This window comes from Rattus rattus, chromosome 18, assembly GCF_011064425.1.
Source record: "Rattus rattus isolate New Zealand chromosome 18, Rrattus_CSIRO_v1, whole genome shotgun sequence".
NCBI lineage: Eukaryota > Metazoa > Chordata > Mammalia > Rodentia > Muridae > Rattus > Rattus rattus.
Window position 1 is genome coordinate 47,845,114 of NC_046171.1, and position 15,634 is coordinate 47,860,747.

Below are 15,634 nucleotides of genomic sequence, written 5' to 3' on the forward strand. Positions count from 1 at the left end.
GCATTGCCTATTGTAAATCTTTCTGTGCAACAAAGCAATAATGCTTTTTGATGGTCAGAGAAAGCATATGAATACAAAAATTTTTAATTAGGTATTTTTTTGAAAATGAAAACCACTAGAGATATCAATGTTTCAGTTATAGTACTGATAAGTAAACTAACCCAAATGCTCCAATGGATCAGTGCTCAAACCTATAAAATATTGAGATTGTATTTATTTACTTAAGTATGTGAAAAGAAAAATTAAATTTATAGAAATTCAAAATATTTAGTTACTTATGAATTCATCACTTGCAAAACAATGTTGAATATTTGGGGTTTTGGAAGCCTGAATATGTTAGGTTTTCAAGTGATTACGTTGGAAGAGAATTTAATGTCTGACATACAAATTGTTCATATCTGAAAAGAGATACTAAGAAATTCTCAACTAAGGAAAAAAGCAGCACAAGTTAGGACTATGTGGTAACTGACCATCCGTTGAGTTGGTCCTATCAATCCTACAACAGAGAACGGCACTGAAGTAGTTCCTTGAACTTCAGTGCAGCACGGGGTGAAGATGCGCAATACTGCGTCTGAACTCTCTCCTTCAAACTCTACCTCATGATAAATCCACATGCGAATTAATGCTGCCTCAATAAATTACATTTCTTCCGTTTTCTTGCAAATGGCATGATCTTTTATTTCAAAACTGTATTCTTTGGCAAATCCATATGTGTACACTATATCTAGCTGATATTTATCTTTCAATCACTTCCTCCAAGTCCTCTGCACATCATCTAATCTATCTCCAATCCATGCAGATTTTGAGGAAAACAAAGAGTACTACTCATATGATGAATTTTTCTTTTGCCTTGTGTTCTGTTAAGAAAAGATAATTTAATTACTTATCTTAAAATAGCTAGTAATACTTGACAATGATCTGAAACAAAGAACACCACAGGCAGAGGCATCTAAATCAGTAAGGCTACTCCCATGTGATTCAGTGTCATGGCTGATAGAAGTCATCTCTGCTCTTACCGAAGTGCCACAAAGAATTTCTAATAATTCTCTTGTTGAATAATGCTTCCTGCACAATGGCAGAACATATTGAGAAGCTAGGTAATCATAGCAACTATGTGAACACAAGAAAGAATGATCTAATTTCTATTCAAGTGCTAATACATAATCACTGAGCATTTTATAGCAAATATAACTGTTTTTATAATGTTATTATACTAAATATTCTGGTTTGGCACTACTATCACAGGTAGTATTATAAACAAAGGAAGCATTCTTATTTGAAAATACTAAGTAATTATGACTGGATATATATTGGTTTTTATATAAATTTAACTATTAATTATGCACATGTTGTCAGCTAAAACCACTTTTTTCCGATCACTCTCACTTTATTTGAAGTATGTTGTAATGACACAAGCATTCTCGTAAATAACATGAGCCACTTAAAACCTTAAACATATCCCTAATTCTTTAGCTATCAGATCTGCTAATTTCTCTCTTAAAGCTAAAAATCCAGCTACACCTCATAGTGCATCTTACATAGCAAATTTCTTCTAAAATATGGTTGGCCTCCCCCACCCCATCTTTATTAAATTGGGTATTTCTTATTTACACTTCAAATGTTATTTCCTTTACCAGTTTCCAGGTCAACATCCCCCTAACCCCTCCCACTCCCCTTGTATCTGGGTGTTACCCTCCCCATCCTCCCCCTATTACTACCCTCTCCCCAACAATCACGTTCACTGGGGGTTCAGTCTTAACAGGACCCAGGGCTTCCCCTTCCACTGGTGCTCTTACTAGGATATTCATTGCTACCTAAGAGGTCAGAGTCCAGGGTCAGTCCATGTATAGTCTTCAGGTAGTGGCTTAGTCCCTGGAAGCTCTGGTTGCTTGGCATTGTTGTACATATGGGGTCTCGAGCCCCTTCAAGCTCTTCCAGTTCTTTCTCTGATTCCTTCAACGGGGTCCTATTCTCAGTTCAGTGGTTTGCTGCTGGCATTCGCCTCTGTATTTGCTGTATTCTGGCTGTGTCTCTCAGGAGAGATCTACATTCGGCTCCTGTCGGCCAGCACTTCTTTGCTTCATTCATCTTATCTAGTTCAGTGGCTGTATATGTATGGGCCACATGTGGGGCAGGCTCTGAATGGGTGTTCCTTCTGCCTCTGTTTTAATCTTTGCCTCCCTATTCCCTGCCAAGGGTATTCTTGTTCCCCTTTTAAAGAAGGAGTGAAGCATTCGCATTTTGCTTATCCTTCTTGAGTTTCATGTGTTCTGTGCATCTAGGGTAATTCAAGCATTTGGGCTAATAACCACTTATCAATGAGTGCATACCATGTGTGTTCTGCTGAGATTGGGTTACCTCAATCAGGATGATATTTTCCAGTTTCATCCATTTGCCTATAAATTTCATAAAGTCATTGTTTTTGATAGCTGAATAGTATTCTATTGTGTAGATTTACCACATTTTCTGTATCTATTCCTCTGTTGAAGGGCATCTGGGTTCTTTCTAGCTTCTGGCTATTATAAATAAGGCTGTGATGAACATAGTGGAGCACGTGTCTTTTTTATATGTTGGGGCATCTTTTCGGTATATGTCCAAAAGAGGTATAGCTGGATCCTCAGGCAGTTCAATGTCCAATTTTCTGAGGAACCTCCAGACTGATTTCCAGAATGGTTGTACCAGTCTGCAATCCCACCAACAATGGAGGAGTGTTCCTCTTTCTCCACATCCTCTCCAGCATCTGCTGTCACCTGAGTTTTTGATCTTAGCCATTCTCACTGGTGTGAGGTGAAATTTTGCTTTGCATTTCCCTTATGACTAAAGATGTTGAACATTTCTTTAGGTGCTTCTCAGCCATTCGACATTCCTCAGCTGTGAATTCTTTGTTTAGCTCTGAACCCCATTTTTAATAGGGTTATTTGTCTCCCTGCAGTATAACTTCATGAATTCTTTGTATATTTTGGATATAAGCCATCTATCAGTTGTAGGATTGGTAAAGATCTTTTCCCAATCTGTTGGTTGCCATTTTGTCCTAACAATAGTGTCCTTTGCCTTACAGAAGCTTTGTAGTTTTATGAGATCCCATTTGTCGATTCTTGATCTTAGAGCATAAGCTATTGGTGTTTTGTTCAGGAAATTTTCTCCAGTGTTCGAAATCCTTCCCACTTTTTCTTCTATTAGTTTGAGTGTATTTGGTTTGATGTTGAGGTCCTTGATCCACTTGGACTTAAGCTAGCTAATACCAATTTATATCGATATCTAAATTCAAAATTTACTTATATTCCTTTAGACATTAGGAAATGATATCGGTAGAGGAATTTTAATCCAGCAACATGGCTGCTTTGGCTGGAATATGGAACTCCAATCCTAAACAATATCGGTAAGATTAGTTTGTAGAAGAAAAGAACCATGTTTTAAAGTAACATCTAACTGAAAGGTAGACAAAGCGACAAATTACAGACTGTGAGATGTGATGGAATGAGTTAGAAATATGATACACCCAATTCTCACGGGAAGAGAAGCTGTTTAAGAGGAGCGCAGGGAGAGAGTCAGTTTTGTGCAGAGCACTTGGGTGAGTTGGGAGTCATTCAATGAATGGTTTATGAACTCCAGTACAAGTCAGCAGAGAAAGTTGAAGCCGGAGAATAAGGTGGAGTCAGCAGATTAGAACAGAGTTCGTTTAAGCAGAGCAATTCAGTGAGAAGCTGAGAGAGGCCCAATGGAATCAGTCAGCTTGGAGAGGAGTTTGAGCCAGAACGGCTGGATTGAACCTGTCTCTCGCCCAGAGTTTAGAAAGAACTAGAAAGATGAGCTTATTCAGTAGTCAGCCCGTGAGACAACAATTTGATCAGGTGAATAAAAGTTATTTTTACAAATGTCCTTTAAGCACTTAAATAATTGCTGCAGAAATATGTGAGTTACTCATGTTTCAAACCCACAATGTGATTTAATGTGGGTCGGCGGGCTGTGAAAGGTACCCTGATTCCTGGTTGAGATAGGTCGAATCCCCGGGTACCCTAAAAGGAACGGCTGGAGCATGCCCAGACTTAGGGGACCAGGCCCCTCTCATGTAGCTACAACCCACCACAACCCCCTGTAGAGAGGTTTGAGACAGATCAGTCAGGAAGAGCAACCCCTAAGCCCATCCTCCACAGGTGAGGAAGTGAGAGGCTCAAGACAGATCAGTCCTAGAAGCAGGGCCACACCCCCAAATATGTAGATGAGGTCTTCCCAAGCTCTCAGGCCAAACCAATAGAAAGTACCTGCTGTCAGACCAATAGAAAGTACCTGCTGTCAGATTCTGACTGGTCCGGAAACTGTATTTAAGAATCCTATTCAGAAGGATTAAAGGTGTGTAGGAATCGAGAGCTTCTATCATAAGACCTGTAACACAGCTACGTGGGGAAGGGATTTGCTCTCCCAAAATCACCACCAAAAGGTCCCTTGCACCCCTCGCTGGGTAGTCGTTCTCCTGCTGGCTCAGCCTGGCCTTAGCAACCAAATGGAGGCATAGCAGCACAAGCAACAGAGGCATCAGGAAGCAATCCTCCTCCCTGCCAGATTTTATTCCCTTCATCTGAACCTGCACACCTAGCTGGACCAGAGATCTCCCAGGAAAGCCTCCAGCGTGTAGGTCAACAATTTAATTTGGGAAGACCACTGAATTGATGAGTACAGGTGACAAATGATAAAAGACATGTGATGGCTGAATTTACCTAACTGGCATAAATTAACTATTTAAACACCCAGTTTAAGCAAAGAGCTGAGTTAGATCTCTGGGTCTCACAAGATGAAAAGAGAGAACTTAATTCTCACCAAGTCACTTATCAGACCTCCTCTACATGTAAATAGGACACGTGAACAATCATAAACACACATAAGCATTTGCACAAAGCTAAAACAAGTAAATATAGCAATAGAGATTGTTTTAAATATAGATAAAATGTTGGGTATGTGGTAGTATGGGCAAATGGTGTACTCCATCAACACAAAGGATGCAGAACAGTTGAGATTAGCCAAAACATCATGATGATGGTTACAACTTCCGTTTTTACTGGCGTTACTATAATGCCACGAGACTTTAATGCTGTTCAATTGTTAATGATTTAGCCTATCTATATGCAAGCTATTCATGTTTCAGTTTTCTCCTTTTAAAAAAGTAATCCTATGATAAGATTTGTGAAGATTTATAAACATGAACTTTTAATGTAATTCAAGTTTTCCTAAAGAGGAAGAGAAAGGGGAAAGCAGAAAAGGAAGAAGGAAAAGTAAGGGGGAGAGAGAATGAAAGAGAAGGAAAAGAAAGACTACTGTTGGTAGATACAGAAAGTTACAATGTTTTGTTTCAGAAAATTTTTCATCCAGTTTGAACTCTTAAGCTCTCTATGTACACTTTCAGATAGTAGCCATTTGGAAATATATATATCGATTTATACACAGAATAGCAAAAAAGAAAATACTAAATGGCAAAATTTTTTAAATGCATATAACATAACTACTTGACACAAGTTTTCCATCAGAGGTTACATTTATTTCATTTCACTCATGAATAACTGTACAAAATTACTAAAGTAAGTAGAGATAACAAAAGAAAGAAATCAATGGAGGAAGGTAAAAACTATTGAAGTATCTATGCAAACAGGGGAAACATTTTAAGTTGTCTCTCCCTCTCTCTCAGTGTGTGTGTGTGTGTGTGTGTGTGTGTGTCTGTGTGTGTGTGTGTGTGTGTGTGTGTGTGTGTGTGTATGCACCCATGGGAATGTAGAAGGCAGAGCAGTACTACACATGTTCATCTCTTTTACTTTTGGCTTTATTTCCTTGAGACACACTCTCTGGCAGACTTTGAACTCACCACTTTCTCTATGTATACTGGCCAGTTAGTTGTTGGTATCTGCTCAGCTATTCCCCCTGTGCTGGGATTTAAGTGCTGAAGCTGTGCTTTGCAATTAATGAGGGTGCTGGGGCTTTGAACTCATGGTCTTCTGCTTGTAGATTAAGTGCTCTTATTCACTTATTTTATTCATTTATTTATTTATTTATTTTCTCCAGGCTACAGTTATATTTTAAAAGAATGCATCAAAGGAAGTTGGCAGATAGAAAATATACCAATAGTATGTTGACCATAGTAAAATATATAGACAAACAAAATATTAAAATGTTCACTGTACTGAGGGTTAGTTGTACATATAACAGACAAAATATTGAAATACATATTAATATCTTGAAAATGGAACCAGAAGAGATAGGACATTTTAAAAAAGGGAAATGACTAGCCCGCAAGGAGGATTTATATATGATGCAAAGGGAATAAACTTAGAAGCTTGGTTAATAAATGATGTTCTAATCTTTGGGATTTCTACCTAATGGAAATTTAGTTTTTCTCAATGTGGCTTCAGACTTTTGAAATTAAGGATTAAGCTAACCGTGTTCATTTAAGGCACAAAAGTAACAAACAAAAATTATATCCCCAGACAAAGACTACTTGGACCAAAGAAATAATGGCTGTAGTCGAGAAAAACAGAGGACATCTTAGGATGAACTGAAGGTATCTCCTTAAGATCATAAAACTCAGTTAAATACATTTAAAGACCACAAGGGGACAAAAACATTTTTGAGTCAAAGGCCAACGTTCTAGCATGGATGAAGTTCTGGTTAAATACATAATACCAAAAATAAATTAAAAATGAAAATAAGATGATGTTTAAATAATCTCAGAAATTGTGTTTGTAAAACAAGTGTCATCCTTTTGTAGAACAAACAAGTTCCTTTAATATTAGAGGAAAAGCTATTATATCTGCCTCACTTATATACTAAATAAAACAAATTAAAAAATCACTATGGGATTTTCATTGTACTAAAATAACATTATTGTGAAAATAATTAGTAGAAGACAAATGTTGACACAGTATTGATGATGACCACAGGATAAGAGTAACTGACTAGAGTCCTTAGGCTCCTATTCCACTGCTCTGTGCGAGCAGTGTTTTGGCAGAAAGAGAAGACCAAGACAATTTATTTTAATGGATAATTTAGTGAATATTAGAATGAAAATATTGGTTACATGGGAGGAGGAAAAGGAAAAGGAGAAAGAAGAGAAAGAGAAGATAAGAATGAGGGAAAGGGAGAAGGCCATAAGGGGGATATATAGCAGGAATACCCGTATGGGGGAGGAGGAGGGAGGAGAATGGGGACTTATGGAGAGAAAACCAGGAAGGGGAATAACATTTTAAATGTAAGTAAAGAAATATATCTAATAAATTTTTTTTAAAAAAAGGAAAAGAAGAGGAAAGCAAAAAGAAGAAAATGAGAAGACAAGGGGGAGGGCAGAAGAAGAGAAGAAAAGAAGAAAAAGGAGGAAGAGGAAGAGAAAAAAGGAGAAAAAAGAGGAAGAGCACCTTCCTTCTAGTCTAAAGCTAAAGAACTTTTCTCATAGATAAAGGAAGAATAAATAGGGCTTAGGAAGTAAGAAGACTATGGTTAAACAGTGTTGCTAAGCCAGGACTATGAAACAACAGTTCTATAGACATTGGAGAAAATATAAAGTTTGTGTGTAACTGATAGGAATTAACCATGGTTAGAAAGTAAAGAGCCAGACTTCACAGTGCTTTGTAAACCTTGCAAGGTGCTAAATTCTTAGGGAAAAGCACATGGGACGCAACTACTTTAAAGAACTTTAGTGACAAGGTAGCAAATATTAGAGACAAAACTGGGAAACCGAGCATTAAGATATAACCTTGAAAGGTATTAAAAAATGACTGGTTTCACCTACAAAGCAGTGATAAATTTGGGCATAGAAGGTAAAAGGGTCAGGTTTTGGTGAGTGCTTGGAGGTGTATGAGATCTGCTTATATTGAATATACAAATAACTGACACAGAGAAGATGGTCAGTAAGCATTTATTGAATGTAGGTTTAATGTCTTATAATGCAACATCTGTATCCTATTTGGAACACAAGGTGCATAGTGATACTAATAGACACAGACATCACAATAAATACTCTGTTAATAATTAACATGAATTTTTATATTAAGTCATTTAAATTTTTTGTCAGAGATTTAGAGAAAATTCCCCAAAGATCTCCAAGTTAGACCTTGATAACACATGATTTCAGAGTATACTAACCTAGACATCTAGAAGAGTCTAAAAAAAAAAAAATCATCTACAGATTTTTTTCATCTATATTATTTGCCCTTTTTATACATTAGAGTCAGAATAATGAAGGACTGTGTGAGGCAAATGCCATCTAATACTTTTAACAATATTTACACATTACTTAATTGTTGACCATGATAACTTATTTCACATACTCTACTTGCAAATGTGGTAAAGTCAGAAATTGCAGAAAGGCCTAACTTAAAGAATCCATGAATAGGAATGTGGAGTCATATGCAGGGTCATTCTAAATATTTATTTTTATTTATTTTTCATGTATGTGAGTACACTGTCCCTGTCTTCAGACACACCAGAAGAGGGCATCAGATCCCATTACAGATGGTTGTGAGGCACCATGCGGTTGCTGGGATTTGAACTCAGGACCTCTGGAAGAGCAGTCTGTGCTCTTAACCACTGAGCCATCTCTCCAGCTCCTACAGGGTCATTCTAAATCCTAAATTTTAAATTCTCCTTATAATCTAGTAATGCATATATGTAATATCTTTGAGATCACTGCTACAAAGTGTTTGCTATGACCTATCTTTACTCAATAAAGTTTTATTCAATAGTTAAAATTTACATAATGAGAAATTACCTGTTTGTCATTCCAACCAGGCCTGCAAAAGTCAGGTAGAAGTATAGCAAATAGTGAGAAAATCAAGAACTCAACTCCATCTCTCTGATTATAGGCTCCTGCACTATTACTAGCAACAACCATTTGAAACATAATTACACTATTTTAAAAGAAAACTATGTGACAAAAGTTTGTCTTTTAAATATGCAAAGAGCACAAATTTCTTTTGATTTCATCATTGTAAGATGCACATACTATAGTGGCTAGGTCAGAAATTGAGAAGGCTGAATTTAACAAGTCTGTGAAGTTTGGCATCCCAAGTCATGAATTCGACATAAACAAGGTTATTTTCAAACAGCTTTGTGAAAACCAAGAATCTTAGAAAAAAGATAATGTACTTCTCTCCAAAGAGATTAGTTAACATATGGGCTATAGCTACGGTTTTTTTTTTTTGACACACACACACACAAACACACACACACACACACACACACACACACATTTTCATTCTCTTAATTTTTATACTGACACAGAAAAGAATGTACCGTTGCTTAGTAACAGTGTCCATAATATTTAGCCCTGTCTATGGTTTTAATTCTACTATACAAATTATCATCTTTTAAGAAACAGCTTCATTTTAATTTTGATGCTTTTGAGATAACATCTTCAAACTCTCACCTTCTTCATTATCTAAGTACCGATAAGGGTATTTTGGTGATACATGGTTATAGACCATGATGATAGAATTGCTGCCATTGTTATGAGAGAATGTTTGTGCCGTTCAATGGCTGTTGAAAGAAAGAATAGGAACACTTTTGTTCAGTCAATATCCACAGGAGATCAAGGAACAAAACTAATATTTCTTTGGATATGGAATTAAGCAATGCTGTAGAGCCCCATAATTGCCTGCGTCTCCACAGCACTAAAAACTTACCCCAAAAACTAGGTGCTCTGAGGTGTCTCTTCCTGCTTGTACTAACAAAACTACAATATTTTAAAACAGGTCTCTGACACTGAGCCTTTCAGCACAATCAGACAGTAGTAGGTGCTTGTTAGATTAGGAAAAATATGATTGATATTCCTTAAAAATCAATATTTCTTAGAATAAGACATGATTTTCTTATGCAAAATTTTAATTTTTAAAAAGTAAAAATAATATTATATATAAAAGTCCCACACTTTAAAAGTCTTTCTGAATTCTCTGTTGCTGGGTTTTTAAATAAGCATACCATGTCTAGTATATTGGTAGCGTTTAAGTAGCCAAAACATGAAATTGAAATCAGAATATTTATAGCATATAAAAAATATCGAAAATAAAATCTTCATGGCTCCTCTAAGCAATCTTTTCTTCTGGTTTTAACATTCAGAACTCAGCATGTGGTACAGTTGCAACATAAGGTGATTGTTAGCTCTGTAATTATTCCTGTATGGTTGTTATTGCAACCTGTGTACATTACAGAAGGTTTCAGCTCTAAAGGATGTCCGTATTGTTGGAAATAGAAAAGTTGCTTTATGTTAATTCCTGCACGTACTAGAGGCCTCCTTTTGTGAACGTCAGAAAAAGAGAAGATGAAAGTGAGGGCAGAAAAGTCAGTGGCAAGGCAGAGGGTAGGTAGACACACATGCCAAGGTGGAAAACAAAAGATGTAGGAACGAACAAAGAGTTGAAGAGATAGCCATGAAAGGGAGTAAATTCGAAGAAGGAAACAAAGAGAATTATGTTTTTGAATCATTTTGTATTCTTCAATAAGAGCTTTGCAGATAATGAACTGGGGCTTTGAAACAAGAGTGTTTTAAAAAATGAAAAATAAAAAAATTATATTAAAATCACTGAGTCCTTAGGGCACAGAAATAAGTCATTTCTATTGTCAAATCATTATGTTGGGACTTGATCTGTATAATTAAACCAACTCAGTTCCAGGAGTTCCTTGTACACAGGAAGAATTAAGATACTACATTTCACTACCCACTAAGTATGTAATATTGACTACATATATTCAACCATTTCTCCAACTGATATCTGTAAGAAAATATCTCAAATTAAAGAATAATTTTATAATAAAATACTTTGAAATAGCTTCATAAAATTAGAAAATTGACTGTTCAGTTTTACTGGATGTAGCCAAAAACTGTCATATCGAGTTTAATGTTTAAGTGATATAGGATTAATAATTTTGAATAATTAAATGATTTTAATTAAACATAAGGTGTAAGTCCAATATTTAAACTAGCAATTAAGTTCAGTGAAAAAAAATAAAAATTTAACATGTAGCTAAGCAAGTGAAATATAATTAGTATTTGAAATTTTAATTTCCTTCAGAATTCTACTGTTCAAGGCTAATACAGTTTTATAATAATTTTTCAAGAAAAATCCATGCTTAGCATGCTTGTGGTTTAAGTAATGGTGATGTAATTGTGAATCTGTAATGAAACTTCTATGTCCTTGGAAGGAATAAGTAGATTATAGTGTACCTACTGGGTTCCAGAAAATGAGTTGTTATCTCTCTGGCCCTAATAGGCTCTTGAAGTATGTTTGATAATAGAACTAAATAACATGGGACAATTTTTAAGTAAAATTTTGTACCTTACATTAACTATCAGTTGCATACGATTCATTCGCATTATTCGCAAATGATCATTTGCAAATGAAGGCTTTTGCCAGTACTTCCAAAATTTTCCAATCTATAAAACAAGTACTTGATAAACTACAACGGCAAGGATGAAGGGCGCTAAATACCCAAGTGGAAATTTCCTTTCTGATGAGTTATTTTCTGATGAAAAGGCAGGAATTAAAATATGAGGAGAAAATAAAGAGGACTACGAGTTACCCTTCATTAGGAAGACAAGACAATTACACCACCCAAGGAAATGCGGCACAGGCTGTTCCTCTAGACTTCACCGTGAATTTGATTGGATAAATACTCAGATACTAAGAACTGACTCTTCCTCGAGTTATTCTCAGTTTCCTCGTTTAAAGAGAATCAAATGCATGCGTGGCAAACATTGCTGCATGCGAGTATTCCATCCTTGAATAAGCACAGGATTTGGAATCTGCTGTTATCCGGTTTTCAAAAAAAGTATCAGTTATTCACTCAAATATAAAATCGAGTTAAACCCATCATCTTTGTGAAGAATTTTCATTACTATCAATTATAAAATACACCATATATTTCATTTTTAGTCTTTTCGTCCGTTTTTATGTAGAGACCTATTAAATAAAATTTTAATTTAAGACGGCATTTTCCTGACGTTTCCCACACAGCTTTTATGAATTTCTGTTGAAATAAATTAGAAATATAAAAGAATAAGAGATGTGACAGTCCTCACAAGAGACTGTTGTATTTATAAATATGGTTTACTGTATCGCAAATGCCTCATACCATATCATTATTTCTTTGAATAATTAAAAAAAAAAAATGGTAGTGGTCCTCTGCTTTTCCTTCTAGGATCTCACTGCCTCCCCCTAGTGTCCATCCTCAGCTATAGTTTTTGAGACAGGAGATTGGCCAGGTTGGAGTGGACACAATCTCACAACCTGGTGATCCTATATTCAGGGAGTCACCATTTTGATGCTGGGCACTTCTCAAGCAAATATCCTTTTCTTCTGTCTCCAGAACAGTGGAAACTTCAGGCATGCACTACCATGACCCTAGACCTTCTGTTTGTGTAATCAACTTCCAAGTTCCACATGTATGTCCTCAGATGATTGTTACAGGGCACAGTAAGTATATACATTTCAGGGAAAAATGAATACGATACGGTTATCTTTGTAGTTATTAACACTTTTTAAAACAGTCTTTCATTGGCTGGGGAGATGACTCAGTGGGTAAAGTACTTGCTTTGTAAGCGATGGGGCCTGAGCTTGGATCCCCAGCATGAACATAAAAGTTGCGCACAATGGCACACCTCTGCACCTGTGTCATGCGGGTGGGTGGAGACAGATGGGTCCCAGAGTTTCACCAACTAGCCAGTCTAGCTAAAACTGGAGCTCCCGTTTCAGGGAGAGACTGTCTGAAAAATAAGGTGCTCATGAGGTGTTAAAAAAATAATAATAAAAACAAAAGTGCTCTACAGAGTAACAGAGCCTTTGACTAACATGCTTATTGAATGTCTAAGGAAGCTGATGGAAAATTAATTGGTCCAGAATTTTTACAGCGCTAATGAATAATATCAGTTATTTAATACCTTGAGGGGGGGGGGAACCTAAAACATGTTAACTCAGCAAAGCAAAAGTGTGTCTGATCAAGCCAAACCCATTCATGACAGAACCTGTTAACACATCAAGAGAGAAAGCTCCTCCCAGCAGCACTAAGGACCCATCTAAGCATTACCAGTGAGCATCCTTCTTACAATCAGGGTAAGGCGCAAACCTAATACTTATCTGCCTGCCGGTACAGCAAGAAACAAAGCGAGGTGAGTGAGAAGTAAGATTTACAATTGTATCTAATTTCTATATTTGAAAAATCAAAATAACCTATAGGCTAAGTAATAGAAATTCTAGAAGATTAAAATGTCTCAAATAACAATTAGGATACAAGTCAACTGTATTTCTAAAAAATCAGCAAGACATAATTAGCCTAAAGATGTAAAAGATAACATTTGTTACAGCAACAAAAATCAAAATTCTTTTAAAAGATTTAGAAAACTTTGTAAAATAGTACAAAAGTCACTGAAAAGCATTTATAATCTTTTAAAATATGCAATAAACTGCACCAGAGCATTGGTACTACTCACTGTGTTAAGTGTTGATAAGATCAGAAATGATGGTCAAATATTTAACTGTACAAGTCTCTGTCTCTTAAACTACATGCTGTTGTTTATATAAAAGCATACTACATCCTTACATTTAGAAATAAGAGGGGCCGTCTGTGCTCTTGTGCTTAGAGTTCATAGCAAGTAAGGCTTACCTTAAAAAACGTCATGGTTGCGCCGTCCTCCACTGCTCCATACTCTATCTTGGTTTGCTTAGCTAAATCGTCAGCAGAGTCAATGGGCGACTCCATGCGTTCCACGGTCAGAAAGGCGGCTAGGTTAGCGGTATACGAAGAAATGATGATAAGTGTGAAAAACCACCAAATGCCTCCCACTATCCTGGTGGAGAGTGCTTTGGGCATGAGCTCAGAACCTAACAGAGAGCGGGGGAAAGGTGAAACGAATACAGACAATTTGATCAGTAGTCAGGCATGTTTGGTCACAGTGGAAGAATGGGATCACTGCCTAATAGAATTTCAGTCAGAGATTGGCACACCGCTCCAGCGATCGAGCAGCAGTGCTTGGGAGAGCAAAGGCCAATTATACTACTATGCCACTTATGCAAAGAGCATATCAAGTATGGTGACACAAGACTAGCTTACCTGAGATTGTGCCATGTAACAAATATTAACGTGAAAAAGGTCTCAGAAACATTAGAAAAACAGAGTACAAAAACCTCTTTAGTTCATAAACCACATACAAATTTACTATGTTATTATTTAAGTGGTTTTCAGAAGTCATTATCCAATGTAGATTCGGACCCAGTTTCTTAGTAAGTTTACAAAAGGTCTTTTTTAAGGTACTCAAATATGTCTGCTTCATTATTTAACCTTGGATCTCAGTTAAACGGCAAAGGAGCAATACTTCACCATTTAAAATAACAATATTGTACGCTAATAAAATATTTCATTTAATCGCAGTCTCTATAAGGTCTAATATATCAGTCCTGTGCTTATTTTTAAAATAAAGTAACAAATTATTTACTTGGGTTTATGCAAATATTTTTCATTCTGAATTTTAGCCTTCATAAAGGCAATTAAATGAGTAAATGGAAACAATTTTATCTTTTTACATATGGAATACTACAATAATATATCACAGTTAAATGGCTGGAGTTGCCTGCCCATAATATTAAGAAGACAATGGTATCTGAGAAATACGTTTTAGTTTCTATTAGTATTAATTTTAGGTTATTTAGTGTATAAAAATTTATAACACAAAATTTTGTCTCTTATTTAAATTTTAACTAATTGTAACTTTATATCAGAATGTGCATTCTTGTTTAAAGTATATAGTATATTAATTGACATATATAAACATACATATATAAACACACTAAATGCAGTGCTATCTACTTTTAATCATTTTGAATCTATAATCAGAGAAGCATGATTATGAAGTGGTTAATATTTTATAGGGCTTGAGTAAAATGTAACTAAGGAAAGATGGACTCATTTTGCAGATGCGTTTTACAGTCTTATCTTTAATGTAATCTCTGTGTGGTGAGAGAATACCTTTTTAGAAGTGGTGAAAAGAAAACCAATTATTAATGCTAACATTGAAAATTTACTCTTTTGACCGTCTTATATAGAATGGCCCATCTTACACTTCAGTTCATCTTACCCTAGCAATTTCAAAGATACAAAATCTTAAAAGCAGACAGACTTGGGCATGAGAGCCAACTCCAGCTCCAAACTCTTGTCTACCACTCTGTAAAGGAAAAAAAAAAAGCAAAACAAAACAAAGCAAAACAAAATGAAACAGAAAGGTACCTTTCTGGTGCAGTTGCTCCTAGGCCCTGACAGGTACACACTCAGACACTGAAACGCTAACACACCCAAGACGATCAGCAGCTTAGGCTGCATAGTCCACTGTTTGTTTATTTTAAAATAAAACACCAATGAAGTCAAGAAGGACTGGGAAATAAAAGCACAGTGGATGGAGATATTTGACAAGGCTGTCCCAATTACCACAAGTTCGTTTCTTACCCACAGACTGAAATTCAGCAGACACCTTCTAGGCTTGTCAATCAGAGAGCCTGGTTAGGGGCTGACTGTCATGTACTCAAGGCAACGTCATGTCCAGCACTATATCCCACTAATTCCTGGGGATCGGGGCATCAGCCAGATAGGATGGGTTCCTCTTTCATGTATCCAC

At 36.2% G+C, this 15,634-nt stretch overlaps 1 protein-coding gene across 6 annotated transcripts in view; it reads right to left on the reverse strand.

The window, feature by feature from the left end:
• The window catches only part of Grik2 (glutamate ionotropic receptor kainate type subunit 2), a 658,152-nt gene that overhangs the window by 126,100 nt on the left and 516,418 nt on the right, over positions 1–15,634 (reverse strand). For 5 of the 6 annotated variants that reach the window (XM_032889127.1, XM_032889128.1, XM_032889130.1 and 2 more), the window contains exon 14: positions 13,633–13,850. In XM_032889127.1, the coding sequence (XP_032745018.1) occupies positions 13,633–13,850 (218 nt within the window). Of the gene's footprint in view, positions 1–12,149; positions 12,737–13,632; positions 13,851–15,634 lie in introns of those variants that run through there. The other variant, XM_032889133.1, reaches the window with a different exon arrangement.